Genomic DNA, 15,001 nt, shown 5'->3' with positions numbered 1-15,001 from the left:
GAAGTACAACAGAACTATTGTGGCATAATATTGGATATCTATAGGAGTAATGTTTCGTTCTTCATGTAACATGATTGAGCAGTTGGCTCTATGTTCATGCCATCACTTAGAAGTGCTTTCTCTTTCGAAAGCAGTGGTTTATAAAAAATAAAATCTAAGAAGTTGTCACGAAGTTGTTAGGGAAAAAGAGCATGAAAATAATTTCGTGTGAAAGGTCAAAAAAGGAAAACCGGAGGCGGCAGAAGAGGGAAACCTAAGCGGTTTTCGGATACCGAGAGAGGGCGAATCACGTGGTCCGTCCATGTATTAACTTCCTTTGAATTAGTCGCCACAATACGCATTTTCCGAGCCCTAGTTTCCGAAAAACCCTAGCCCTCGCAGGGTGCCTCTGTCTAAAGAAAGAGCTGCGCGTGTGCATCTTTCGTCTCCTACGCTTGCAAAAAGAATGGCAGATTTTGGTGAGGAGAGCACGAGAGAATCTGAGATAATGGTAGAGGAGACTGTTAATGGAGAGGCTCCGCGTGGGGACGTGGGATGATGGATGCCTGCTGCAGGAACATCACTTCATCGAGAAGGCCTCTTGGCCGCGGCAAGAGGGACACCACCAGCCGGCAGGTCACCTTCTCTCCAAGCGCAGAAGCGGCCTCTTGAAAAAAGCCTACGAGCTCTCAGTCCTTTGCGACGCTGAAATCGCCCTCATCATCTTCTCCACTACCGGCAGTCTCTTCAAGCTCCAGGTACCCTTGCAACTCCCCTTCATTATTATTAGTTTCTGCCTCGTTGTCGTACTCAGTGAACAATTCGTTGAGATAGAAGTTGAATAAAAGCATTGCTTAGCGAGTTTTCATCTTCTTGTGATTTACAATTAGGGATTGGTCTTAGAATATTATGTGGATTATTATCGCAGATGGGCACGAGGGATCCAACTCAAGGTAGTTGTCGGCCAAGAGACCATAGCTCAAAGCTAAGCTTTACCAACACACCATGGTATTCATTGCAAAACGACCTGTCGTTTTTGTTGGTCAAAGAGGAGCCGTGAGAGCAAGGCATCGACTTCCTAGCAATGGAGGGTGAGGTTAGAGGATCGTCCGATTGGGGAAACCGTGAGAGTGTGCTCTATGTGATGCAATCGTGTTCTAAGAGGGTAGGCGTGACAGGCATAGCCCTAGTTTGAGACTATGAGACACTTGTATTTGAAGAGGATAGTCATGAAAGGTGTAAAAACTGTTTGTGGTACCATTTGCATTATTTCCTTATCGCTCAAGCCTCATATTATTTAGTACAATAATAATGTAGTTTTTTTCTTGTCTACCGGAAATCTAGCGAGGAGATGAGTTCTACATAATCAATTCTTTATTTCTCAAAAGGTAAAGATGCTAAATTATGATTATTTGGTCGAAGGCAATTCCTTAGCCTTGTTGCTCTTTGATACAATTCACATTTCTTACATCATTCATGTGGATCATGAAAAAGAGAGGGCCGAAGCGTTGCATAAACTCTTTGGAGCTTAGGGTAAGAAATCTTACAGATATAGTTCTATGGACTCATATGTTGCAACCACATGAGAGCTTTGATGCTCATGTGAATAAAATGAAGTCCCTCGCGAATCACTTTGTTGCACTCAACATGAAAGTGCAGGAAGATGTTGTTATAGCTCCGGTGATAAAGTCGATGCCATACGAGCTTTATTGAAACCTTATCACATTGAAGAACCTACCTAGTCTTATCTTGGAAGGGGCCATTCCCTCCTTTAAGAAAGAGGAGAATAAGATAAAGAACAGAGAAGCAGGGGAGACATCTTCTTCTTCACCCCAAGAAGAACTATAAAGGTTTCAAGTGTTCTCTTTGTGGTAGGAACAACAATGTGAAGAAGAATTGTTGCTCAAAGAATCCGTGCAAACATTATGTGAAAATTAACCATAATGAAAGGTTCTCCTTTTATAAAAAACAACATGCCAATATCATTGGGGAGATAGATCTTTCCATAGAGGAAGCATTTGTGTTGTTTTCGGTTGTGTTGTGTTATATGTGACCTGATCTTGTGTGTATTCTACACTTAGGATCCTATAACTAGCACGAGAGACTAGTCCATGAGCCTAAGATTTATCCTTGTCATAGTATGAGATAGTCTCTTGAGGGAAAATTGTTGGCAATCAAGGTTCGACCTATGCATGTGAACCAACTCTTAGAGGGATCACTTATGTGTTTTCGTGTGTGAGCCACCTCTTAGAGGGGTCACAATTATATTTAGATATTTTTGTGTGATGTGACGTAAGCAATGATTTCGGGAGAAGAAACTTTGGGCTTATAAAGACGTGGTAAGCAATGATGTCACAATTATATTTAGGATATTTGTGTGTGATGTGATGTAAGCAATGATGTCACAATTGTATTTAGATATTTTGTGTGATGTGATGTAAGCAATGACGTCGGGAGAAGAATAATTAGCCTTACAAAGATCTTATAATTTCATTGAATTAAACACACAACTATCTCGTCATTAACTCATATAAGTCTTTCTCTCTAGAGTGTATTGTAACACTCTCTCTCAAGCATTCCATGCTCAATATACTTGAGAGAGTTGTACCCTCTACTGGAGGATGATGTTATCCTGGTGCTTCATATTCTTAGGCACTCCATAATGAGATTATCTTATAGTAGTGATTATATATTTCATGTACTCCCACATGATGATGATTGTATCAGCCTCTACTTTTAGATAGCTATCTTAGTTGTACTTGTTTTGTTTTTCTTTTCCATGATGAGACATACCATGGATAGTGTTGTATCACTTTTGGTCTCATAGACCCATTGCGTCTTTAGAAGATGTTTAATATAAATTTCTTTATTTATTCTTTTCTTTAATCTTTCATTGTCTATGCTTTAGCTTTATCCATGTTTGTTAATCAACCTCCATAGCCTGTAGCTCAAGCTCTACCATATCTAACGATGTGCCTTATCATGTTAGAGCCTTTGCAGGCCCATGCGGATGTGTGTGCCTCCAAGGGTGCTAGAGACCCTCGTGAAATTGGCATGTTGGATAAATTTATTGGTCATTTTTCTCTGTCATTCATGGTGTGGTATCATGAGACTCTATGGGAAACAATGCAACTCTTGGTTTTAAGTTGGTATCAAAGCATAGTCACATGAAAACTTGTTTTGTCGATAGGAAACACGAAACATATAAAACAAATGAAACGTTTCAAAATGATACGAAAGAATCAACCAAAAGAATATTTTGTCCAAATTTGAGATTTTTTAACATTTTCTTTAAAAAAATAAGTCTTGTTCTTCTTTTATTCTTCTTCACCCTCGCTTTCTTCTCCTTTATCTCAAATTTCTTAAAAAATCCGTGAAGAAAAAATGATAGAATAGACAAAATGCCTCTTCTGATTATATATAATAGTCCCCAAATTTGACTTCTTTCTCTTAATTTCACATCCCATTGTTGAAATTTATTTAAATTTTCTCACTAGATCTTCAATTTTTCACTTTCTCATAATTCCTAATGTAAAAATCTAAATTTCATACTTTCGACCTTAATGGTATGTAGTTAACTAATGCATCTATGTACGAATAGAGTTTTCTCAGTTCACTATGCCTATCTTCACATTAATTACTACCTTGCTTCCAAAAATTAATCATAAGGTATTTGCACTCATCTTTCAACATTACATTATTAATCTTTTATCCATTTACCATTGAATTTTCTTAAATATGCATCCTATTCACATTCTTTGTCAAGGCTAATGCACATATATTTCTTAAGGATAATTATCATTATTTTAATTCTTAAAAAAAAATTTATTCATTTTTAAATTTGTTTCTAATATTATTTTCAGTATTTCCTTTCTCTATTGTATTTCCAATGTTTAGGGAGGTGCATATATGTACATTAAAATCCCTACTTTAATTTTTGTACATGGTAGATTGATTATTTATGTTTAATTTTTTTTATTTTCTCAATTTTGTCACTTTTAACTTTTCATTAAAAATTATCAAATTCTCATATTTTCTCACTAGAAATATACATTTGGAAATTAATGTATCAGTTAAAACAGGCTAAGGAAAGAGAGATCTTACATTCTTTTCAACTTGAAACTTTAAGATGTTCTCATCTTGTAAACTATGAATAATCTCTTATAGTTCCATTTTACCTTGAGTGGAAGAACAAACTACTTCTCATCCAATATATGACTTGGATTTGGAAGATACAGTTTCTTCAGTAAACTCACATGAAAGATATTGTGATCTTTAAGTATGGAGGGAGTAAGAGTTCATAAGCTTGATCTCAGACTCTCCTTGAATGTAATATGCGGAAGCTTCGGAGAAGGATCGGTACTTCAAAACTCAGAAATCAGCACTCTTTTCGCGACGGAATTAACGCACAAACTGAAAGGAGATGTGTAGAAAAATAGAGAGAGAAGGGGGGAATGGAGAGGACACATTATTGGGTCCCAATTACCCTCTGTAGGGCCCCCACCACGGATGGTGTATTTGCTTTATTAGAATGATGAAAAGCTGAAAACAAATACAGAAACTTGACCTTTTCTTGGCTGGAAAACTTGCCCTTGACCTTCAGTCCTTCACCCCTTTGCGTTAGCAACCTCTTGGCTGTCCTGGCCCTTGTTTGCTTGGAGCACTTGGTGAATTATGAGATGGATTCATGGATTATGGGCTGGGGTATTTATACTTCACATAGCATCCAGTCGGTCTGCTTCATGAAGTCCCACGACTGGGTATTTTTCCAATAAAGTGTTTTCACACTATATACCTTGCTGTCCAGCCTGCGCATGCTTCTGGGGCAGCATCCTGGCTGCTGAGCAATCAGCACATGGGTGTGGGACTGCTCCCTACACCTGGCCGACTAGCTGGGTAGGGTATTAGACCCAGTCGGCTGCCTGTCCAGCAGCAGTACAGCTAGCCGACAGCCCCTCCATCCCATGCCTTGGCTGGTGGGCACAGCTTGGGCCCTCCTGGTCCCTTGGGGGTGGTTCTACACCTCCCCCATGCCCACACTACAAGTGCAAGTGCAAGTTCTTCTCACTGGGGTAGCCCTATGGGCTGGCCCCATCTCTACATGCAACCCTACATGCCTACAGAGGCCTGGCATCCAGTTGCAAACCAGATACACAGGACATCTGACATCATTCCAGAGGGAGACTCACAGCGCGGACTGGCACTGCTTCATGTGCAGGACAGTGCACACCAGACCTTGGACGCATGTGCAAGACAATGCACACCTGACCTCGGACAACTGAGATGGATCCCTGGCTGACTCGTCCCGGACTGGGCTCACATGGGACCAGTTCACCATCCCAGGTCCTACACCTTCTGTACAGAAATGTCTACGTGGCATCCAAGTGCGGGATGCACGTGACATCCCCTTCTGCTTAACTTGACGGAAGCTGCATAGCCTCCAAATAATCCGTCAATAATGCCGGATAATCTTCAAAAAATTCTTTGTCGAGCCATACCGCTTCATGAGTTCCTCGGTCCTGAAACTTCGTGAGAAACTGTCGTAGTCTTCGGCCTGAGCCATGCTTGAAATGGTGCAGAAGGATCTGTTCTGAAACCATTACTTCTGCTTCATCAATGATGTCTGGTTCCGCTTCGTCTTTGACCTCTGAAGGGGGTGGACCTGCATATGGCTTTAATCAACTGACATGAAATACATCGTGCATAGTCCAACTCGGAGGTAGCTTTAACTGCATAGACACCTCATTAATCTTTTTCCGGATGGGGAATGGTCCGAAGCTCCTGAAAGACAACTTTGGGCATCGCTTGCCCACCTGCTTCAATCTTTGCTTCATAATCCGAAGATACACCCAATCTCCTTCCGAAAACTTCATGTCCCTTCGGTCTTTATTGGCCTGTCGAGTGTAGGCCTCTTGCGCTTTAGCCAATCTGTCTTTAACGGACTCTAGGATCTCCTGGTAAGACTCCGTCACTCTGTTCGCCTCCGGTACGGAAGACGAAGTCCTGGTTAACAACGACTGGAAAGGCCTTCCAAACGCTGCCTCATATGGAGTCCTGCCAATAGCTGAAGAAAAAGAGTCATTCAAAACAGCTTGAACTAAAGGCAAAAACGATTCCCACTTACCTTGCTGATCATGGACATAACACTTCAGCACATCAAAGGCCAACTGGTTATATATCTCTGTCTGGCCATCTGTCTGTGGGTGGAATGCACTGGAAAAATTCAACTTAGTACCAAAATTATCAAACAATGCCCTCCAAAAATGACTGGTAAACTTGGCATCTCGGTCTGACACTATGGTCCTAGGAATCCCACCAATCGGGTACCAATGCCGAATGAATAGCTGGGCAACATCCTCGGCGGTCACATTGGCCCTGCAAGGAATAAGCATAACAAATTTGTTGAACCTATCAACAATAGTTAAACATTGTGTATTACGCTTACTCGGACTGGGAGGCAGATTTGTGACAAAGTCTATCGAAATGTCCTGGAAAGGACCCTCAGGAATCGGCAAAGTCTGTAAAAACCCTATCTTCTTTCCACGAGGAGCTTTCACCTTCTGACAAATGTCACAGCGTTGTACATATGTAAACACATCACGCCTCATCTTTGGCCAGTAGTATTGCCGTTCTAATTTCTCCAGAGTCGAATTCATGCCCCTATGACCACCTGTAATGGCGTCATGGGCATCATGGAGAAGATCTGCCCGGAATGATTTCATGACACACAGTCGGCCTTTGTAGAAAAGCCAACCATCGCGTATCAGAAAATGGCATGGTCCTGTGGCATCCAATGCCTGTTCCCACTGTGTACCGAATTCCTCAGAATCCGCGTACGTGTGCTTCATGTCTTCTAGTCCTGTACCAACACGGTCAAGTCTAGTAGTCTATATCGCAGATACTTGTCCCTTCCTGCTCAAAGCATCGGCCACTGGATTGGCCTTTCCTGGAAGGTACTCAATCATGCCACCGAACTGTTGGAATATCTGACTCCAGCGGTGTTGTCGATCACTCCACTGTGCACTTGGCATCGTCTGAATCCAGCGCAATGCCTGATGGTCAGTGCGGACCTCGAAGTCACGGCCATACAGGAAATGTTTCCAATGTTTCAAGGCCTGTATAACTGCTAGGAGTTCACGATCATAGACTGAGTAGTTCTTTTCGGCGGGCAGTAACTTACGAGACATGTAAGCTACTGGATGACCATTCTGTTGCAATACACCTCCAATTGCGATGTTACTCGCATCGGTGATCACCTGAAATGGTTCGTCCCACGAGGCAAGGGCTAAACAAGGCGCTTCTGACAAAGCCACCTTGAGGTTCTGGAATGCCTCCAACGCTCGTGGAGTCATTCAAATCTTTTGCCTCCTTGTTTTCACTCCCTTTAGCAGATCGGTGAGGTCTGCCGAGAGATCAGAAAACTTGTCAATGTGGGTGGAATATGATCTAATGTCATAAGCGGTCTGAGGTACTTCCCAGTTAACAATCTCGGCCACCTTAGCCGGATCAAGTCGAATGCCTTCAGCACTAATTATATATCCCAAGTAATGTACCTGGAACAGATAAAATTCTGACTTCTTTTCATTGACATAGAGCTTGTTGCTTTCCAGCAACTTAAGGACTTTCTCCACATCAATGTCATGCTGCTCAACTGTAGCTGAAAATATGAGTATGTCGTCCAGAAATATGAACACACACACTCCAATCAACTCCCAAAAAATACGCATCATCATGCGGTTAAATGTAGCTGGGGCGTTCGTCAATGCAAATGGCATAACCACAAATTCATAGTGGGCCCGTTCTATACGGAAAGCTGTCTTGGGGATGTCCCCCTCAACAATCCGAACCTGGTGGTACCCACTCTTTAAATCCAGTTTGGAGAACACCTTAGCTCCATTCAGCCTCTCCAGAATATAGTCAATTCGAGGCATCGAGAATCTGCTCTTGATAGTCAGCTTGATGAGTGCACGATAATCGACACACAACTGGGAAGACCCATCTTTCTTCTTGACAAACAAGATCGGTGCTGCAAATGGCGACACGCTGGGGCGGATGAAACCAGCTTGCAACAATTCTTGGAGTTGGCGGTCCAACTCCGATTCCATTGCCTTAGAAAGGCGATACGGAAACTTGCTCGAGGGTTCCGAGCCTGGGAGGAGGTCAATCTTGTGATCCTCCGGTCTAGACGGGGGGAGCTGGGGAGGGAGACTGTCCCGGAGAAAGGAACTTTTCATGGAGAACCGAGTACTTCTCGGAAGCACTGGCCACCGTCTGGGGGCTGTCTGGATGTAAATCATCGCACACTGTGCGCCTTTCCTGACTGCTCGCTTAGCCTGCAAGTGGCTTATGAGCAGAAAGTTTGGAATACCTGGCTCACACTTAATGGTCACAGGGGTGTTTGACACATTCCGATCGATCTGGAACGTGTGCTTGTCCCACTTGACATCAAGAAGGAACTTGTGAAACCACTGGATACCCAAAATTATGTCTGCTCCTACAAGAGGGGCAACCATAAAGTCACGCACAAACTCTATGCCCTGAATGGGTTGGCTCCCTTAGGTTCCAAGGGTTTGGATGATGAGTCCCCTATCTCTTGGTTCTAGTGGACAACCTTTGCATACTTGTCTTATGGATTATCTACTAGGTCCTTTGTCTCAAGAGAACACTCATCAAAGATGTAGTTCCTATATATGTAAAGATGCTCATGAAGTCTCTTTCTTTTGTTGAGACCAGTCATGAATTGGTCATTAACTGATAAGATATTTAGTCTCTCTCTAGGCTGCATCTCATATGGATATATCATATGGACACTGGTCTATTTCTCTTGAGACCGGTCATAAATTGTTCATTAAGTGATAAGTCATCTTGTATTTCTCTGGGACATATGTCATATTATGGAGATACATGGATTCTTGGCTCTTGCAATTTAGTTCCACATGGTCTCTCCTTCCTCTTTCTTGAGATTGTAGATGAGCTATGGGACTCCATTTGAATCCCATGGGTAATAATATCACATCTAAAGTGTGTCTAAGACCTCGTAATTAGTGTTGAGCCCTAGTTGAGTTTGTCCCAAGCTAGCCATGGCCAACCATAATCACAAACACCGTTGTGACCATTGAGACATTTCTCTTTTACACTACCGTAAGAAAGTAACACATAGAGCAATCCATAAACTAAACATACACAACACAAATGAAAGTGCCACCTCATAAAGGACCCCATTATGGAAACTTCTTAACCATATATTAAAACTAAGTTCCATTTTCTCTCCATTCAGACAAGGAACATGGAATGCAAGAAAAGGTATAGAGACAATTGCATGAACTACTTCCAACCGAGGTGTTTTAAAAAGGCAATCACAGAATTACATGGAATGCAAGGAAAGGTATAAAAACAATTGCATGAACTACTTCCAATCGAGGTGTTCTAAAGGGTTATTAACATAATTTATCCTCATCAGTGTGTGCAAGCCTGCAACCTTAGCGCCGTGTAGGCGTAGAACCAATGCCATTGTGAACCATATAGCCCAACCCCATGCCAGAGTAAAAGGATTTTCTACAACCATTCCAGACCTTATGCTCCATCAATATGTGAATATGTAAAATACATACTAGGGATAACATTTAAAATGGGAGGGGGATTTTCCATGATATAGCACCAAGACTAAGAAAATCCACATCTCTAGGGTAATGAAAAAATTTGATAGAATTGGAGATCCTATTCAGTACATAGAGAAGTTTGATAAGTTTGCGAAGTCATGGAAAGGATTGACGATCCCACCAAGATCTTCTAGTTTGAACTTTGACTTGAAGGCATACTAGGGATAACATTTAAAATGGGAAGGTGACTTTCCATGATATAGCACCAAGACTAAGGAAATCCACATCTCTAGGGCAATTATCAAATTAGATAGAATTGGAGATCCTATTCAGTACAACCTAGAGAAGTTTGCAAAGTCATGGGAAGGGCTCATGATCCCACCAAGATCTTCTAGTTTAAACTTTGATTTGAAGGCAAAGAAGACCAATGCTTTAGGTACAAGACCCACTTGAAAAGACTAAAAGTTAAAAAAAGTGTGTCATTTGACATGGTTTAACACTTCCACAATTGGAGAGAACCTTGATGGTATTGGTCTTTATTGGAGCTATTCCCAAAAAAGGCTCTAAAGATAGGATAATTCAATGCTCTTTTTATAAAATTTATTGCCCTATTTACTAAGCATGTCTGTAAATCAAGGGCTTGGTGGATTTTGGCACCTATTATCGCCAAGGGTTCTATGATTCCTATGATGTAGCTTGCTAATTTGGCTCATATATTTGCAAAGATTTTCACTCGAGGAGGTAGATTCAAAGAAGTCTTTCCTAGGGAAGGACACTGTTGAGTGCTAGTCATTCGATGGGACCAAAGGCTAGGTGGATTTGAAGAGGTATGGTTAGATGCACTATAATCAATTGGGTTATCTCCAATGATTAGCTTAGACCGAATTCACATTAAAGTGTTTCTTCCTAGTAAATGTGCACCAGGAAGGTGTCAATGGATTTAGATACATGCGTTCTTTCCATTGCAAGAAATTATTTGTTTTTAATGTTTGAGTTGTTTTGATTCTCTTTAAATGTTTGCTTGTTTGCTTGCTCATGTCATGTTTGGTGGGTTCATTCTAGAAAACGTAATTCATAAGTGATATAAAGAGTGATGTGAAAGGACATAAGTTTTACATAAAAAGGTGGAACCTAGATCTTAAACAATTATGTAATCGTGTGTTCCATGTAAACAATAATACAATCAATAAACGTATTCGACTTCTTCTTCTTTGTTTGCCTGTGCATCACCATGTGAGAGAGAGAAGAAGAGAGAGAGAGAGACTTAGAGAGAGATGGGGTTTAGTTTTGTCCTAATTTATTCAAAATCAATTCTCTTCATATTCAGTAACTCATCTTATCAAGGCTCATTCAATTAACTGAACATCCTCGCATTGTGGGCTCATTCATTCTGGTTATATAAGCCTTTCGTTATCCTCACATACATGGGTATGGTTACTGTGTGGACCACCATAGTAACCATACCCACCTTCTGACTCACTATGTGTGCCAAGTGTGTCTCACAATCCACATCCGGACCTTAGTCTAGTTATGCCTTAGGATAATAAAGTGTAACTATATGTTAGTGCAACCATTAGTATATTTGATTCACCACCGTGAATGGTAGTTACACAATAAGATTTTTAATAAATATTATTCTAATCATCGCTAAGCGCAGGCAATAATATTATAGCTCATATTTTTTTTGATTTGTTATTCACACCTATCTTTTGTGTTTTGGATCTCTTAATCAGGATGTTTATTTTCCGTGTTGGTAATCCGTCAACACACCTCGCATAATTGCTAGCTGAAACATGCTATGAGCCAAAGTTGAGAGCTTTCACATCCATGGAAGTGATTATGTACGTGTGTTAGAGACAATGAAGCTTTGAGTTGATTCCTCCAGTGGGCTGACACATGGGCCAAATGAAGGTGGAGGGCATCCAACAAGTCCTTGATGAGATCCAACGTATGGGTGGTCCCTAGCAAGTTGTCTACTTATTGAGAACCGTGGGCTTTAGCCTTTGGTACCATCATTTCCACAGTAAAAGTTATTAGTGCATGATGATAAGACCAAGCATTAACATCACTTAATGTTGCAGACAGTGTTATAGAGTTGCACTTCAACTCAAAAATTGAGAAAGATCAACCTTTCTACTAAAGCAATGTTTTGGTCAACTTAAAAAGAAGAAAACTAGTGGATATGAAAGTCACGAAAATTTTAAAACGAAATACTCTACATGTTGATGCCCTTGAAATGTTTTTCATGCTGCATTGAAATTAGCACATTTATTTTTGGATACCCTAGAATTTTTTTTAAAGAAATTGAAAGCTTGGGTGGTCTTATTGTAGTATTGGAAAAACGAGGTTGCCCAAATGAAGGACTTGTTGAGCTTTATGGAAGAAAAGCATAGGTACACATGGATGGTATTTTTTCTTCATTTGAGTACATTACATGCATTTCATGGCGAAACTCTTTAGATTGTGGTGCTTTTACTATAAATGGGTGATTTAAGAAATCATCAAGTCTTTTTTTTGGGGGTGGCGGGGGAAGAGACGCAAAAATTTGTTTGGCCCAAATCTGAGCAACTTGCAAATGAAAGAACTATAAAAGTTGGAAAGCCAACTTCAAGTTGGGATACGTAGAGTGAGGGCAAGAAAGGTGAGCAATTTATAGTCCTAGGAAATAAAAAGCAGATCCTTATTGCTATAGTGATGTAGAGAATTGATCAAAATCTAGAAAGACTAATTCACAACTCTTCATTCGTGACACATACACAATTGCTGATGGAATGGGCTCAAGAGCTCTGTAAGAAGGTGCAAATTTTTAGTAGAATCAATTGCATTATCTTTACATTAAATTTTTGGGAATTAGGACTATATCTTGTGCTTCCTTCTAGCTAGTACCTGGGCAAGGTTTTAACACTACTACTTGAAGTACGTCCAACTGGTGTTGTCAACTGTTCACCATTTTTCTTGTTTTTCACCAGGAGCAACTTCTCTTACAACAAAATGAGACATTAAGATCCAAGGTAATATGCAGTAATGCGCGTGATTCACACTCGTGAGTATGAAATTTATCGCATAATGTAATTATGATTTGTGACACCTAATATAAGTTGATGTCGTAATTAATTAAATCTTGCTGAGCTCCAAGCACCAAGTAGCTGTGTGACAACCACCACCATGAGCTCTCAGGACATGCAGGACTCCTCAAGCCATGTGAAGGACTCCTCCCTTCCGTGAAACGAGTCCAGCGCCGCCATGACTATTGATGAATTACCACTCTTCAGCTTGGTTTTTTTCTTGCATAGATAACGTTGACTTCATTTAATATGTTGAAAACGATTATTTTTAATATGAGAGAGAGAGAGAGAGAGAGAGAGAGAGAGAGAGAGAGAGACATCACTCACTTATTATTCATGGGCACTTCTTAGACTCTGGCAATTCTTTAGACTTGAATGATTTTTTTAACCAAATACATTACTTTATTCTCTTGGGGTTTTTACTTAAATTTCCTCCTTTGGCAGGAAGGAGCCTGGTGCTTTTATTCTACACGCTTGACTGCAGGATTAGCTCTTGTGCATACTATCAATATTTGGTAGTAGTACACTATAAGGTCATGCACTTATACCATGGGCACTTTTGTCTTACTAGATTTTTTTCCATGGTCATCTAGGTGTAAATAGGCACCTTAAGTTTAGCTAGTATACAAGCAATCCCTAAAAAGTAAATAAGATTAATTATATACTAGCTAATCTTAAAGTGTCCATTTACACTCGTATATCTAACAAACCTCCCTGTAGTACAAATATGAGATTTACAAAGATTACAAATCAGTCTCTAAAAGGAAAGAGGTCCAAAGATTTGTAGAAAGCCTCAACCTGTTTATGTGATAAAGCTTTAGTGAAAAGGTCTACACCAAATTATCATGTGTACTATAGTATATCATATTGATTTCTTCAGCTATATGGAGGCTCTCTCTCACATGGTGATAACAAACTTCAATGTGCTTGGTCGTGGCATGAAAGACATGATTCTTGGTAACTGTCACATTGCGTTCTAATTGTCTATCAACATTATTATGTGTCCTCTAATAAATCAGATTTATCTCTTCTACATGGAGTCTCTCTCTGACATAGTGACATCACACTTCAATGTGCTTGAGCTTGGTTTTAAAGGAAGAATTGCTTGAAGGGACACAAATGTTAACAATCCAAAAATGGGATTGATCATGGTGAAGGACACAAGATTAAGCATAAGATTAAGGTATATTAAACCACACTAAGAACTCCATGAGAGAGAGAGGGAGATTGCACACTCAACACTCAATTCTATTGCATATCACAAATGAACCATACAATGATATAGGCTTTCTAGTCGTATCCCACTTTACATCTCATCATCCATGTGGCACAACCTTTTCCACTTCTTTTGGTCAACACTCACACACCATTCAATATTACATGTGGCATTCTTATCTTTCCACAATATCTTGCACCTTTAGGGTGCTTTCCCACATACACACAACACCATGATTACATGTCTCAATACCCTCTCTTAATCGAGGTGTTCCACAACTCATCCATCACCCATATCAATGTAGCATTGCACAACCTCAATCGCTACCTCTCAACACTCCCCCTCAATGATACATTGGAGTGTCCATCAACCAAACATGTGTGCACGTTGTCGTGCTGTGGCACGTCTATGCAGTGAAAGCATGTTCATGGAACAACTTATGTGGAATCTGGGCTTGTTACAAGCCTGTCCGGAATGTGGTCCGATGGAGATGATGTCAGCTGCTCGGATGTCTGGATATGTGTATGCGTCTCCAAAGATGAACGGGCACTTGAAGCTTTTTTGAAGTGTGTGTGGAGCATGAGGGCAATAATAGAAAAAGGAGCCATGTGCCTTGGGCATGAGTGTGAAAAGCAATGGTGGCCATCTATAAGGTTTTAAGAAAAAGGAAAGAGATGAAAAAAGAACGTGGCCCAAAAAGGATAACCACGTGGGAGTTTAGCAGAGTCGCCAGCGAGGTTCTTCTGGAGAGTTGGCGAAGACAGTGGAGTCGCCAGGTTGTCAAAGGAGCCGCCTCGTGGAAGGGCAGGCGCTGTGGGTGACTGAGGCGCTGTGGGTGACTGAGAAGCGGTGGTGGCGAAGGCTTTCAAGCCTAGGTGGTGGGATCGAGGTGGTGAATACCCCGGGCAGCCTACAGACAGGAAGAAGTATTGCCGCCTGGTATTGCTTGTGATACTGGTGAGCGTGGAGGCGGGGCTGGTGATAAAGCGGGGAGATGTGTAGGACAGTAGGCGGCCTTGTGATGTTTAGGGTCACGCTGGAGTGCAGCTGACGGGCGTGGCAACTCAGAGGAGCAGCGCAGCTGCAGGTATACAGAGAAGAATCGCCTTGTGGGGGCATACACAGAGAAGACGCCGCCTCGT

General features: G+C 41.1%; 1 protein-coding gene across 3 annotated transcripts; it reads left to right on the top strand.

The window, feature by feature from the left end:
• The first annotated feature begins 330 nt into the window (after positions 1 to 330).
• On the top strand, positions 331 to 13,651 carry LOC147632483 (MADS-box protein EJ2-like). Of its 3 annotated transcripts, XM_086807289.1 has the most exons (3): positions 331 to 737; positions 12,548 to 12,589; positions 13,088 to 13,651. In XM_086807289.1, exons 1-3 carry the CDS (start codon positions 507 to 509, stop codon positions 13,160 to 13,162), a joined length of 348 nt encoding a protein of 115 aa, XP_086663415.1. In that variant the 5' UTR covers positions 331 to 506; the 3' UTR covers positions 13,163 to 13,651. The 3 variants fall into 3 exon arrangements, with proteins under 3 accessions (XP_086663415.1, XP_086663416.1, XP_086663414.1); XM_086807290.1 differs by lacking the exon at positions 12,548 to 12,589; XM_086807288.1 differs by lacking the exons at positions 12,548 to 12,589; positions 13,088 to 13,651 and adding an exon at positions 908 to 1,456.
• The last annotated feature ends 1,350 nt before the right edge of the window (positions 13,652 to 15,001 follow it).

This window comes from Cibotium barometz, chromosome 13, assembly GCF_041138505.1.
Source record: "Cibotium barometz isolate CiBa-2024 chromosome 13, ASM4113850v1, whole genome shotgun sequence".
NCBI classification, from domain to species: domain Eukaryota; kingdom Viridiplantae; phylum Streptophyta; class Polypodiopsida; order Cyatheales; family Cibotiaceae; genus Cibotium; species Cibotium barometz.
Note: the sequence above shows the minus strand (reverse complement) of the source record. Positions and strands in the feature narration are given on the sequence as shown.

Coding starts and splice junctions, on each gene's coding strand:
- LOC147632483 (XM_086807288.1), top strand. CDS start 507: ATGGAGAGGCTCCGCGTGGGGACGTGGGATGATGGATGCCTGCTGCAG. Junction 738..907: donor GCAGTCTCTTCAAGCTCCAG/GTACCCTTGCAA, acceptor TTATTATCGCAG/ATGGGCACGAGGGATCCAAC.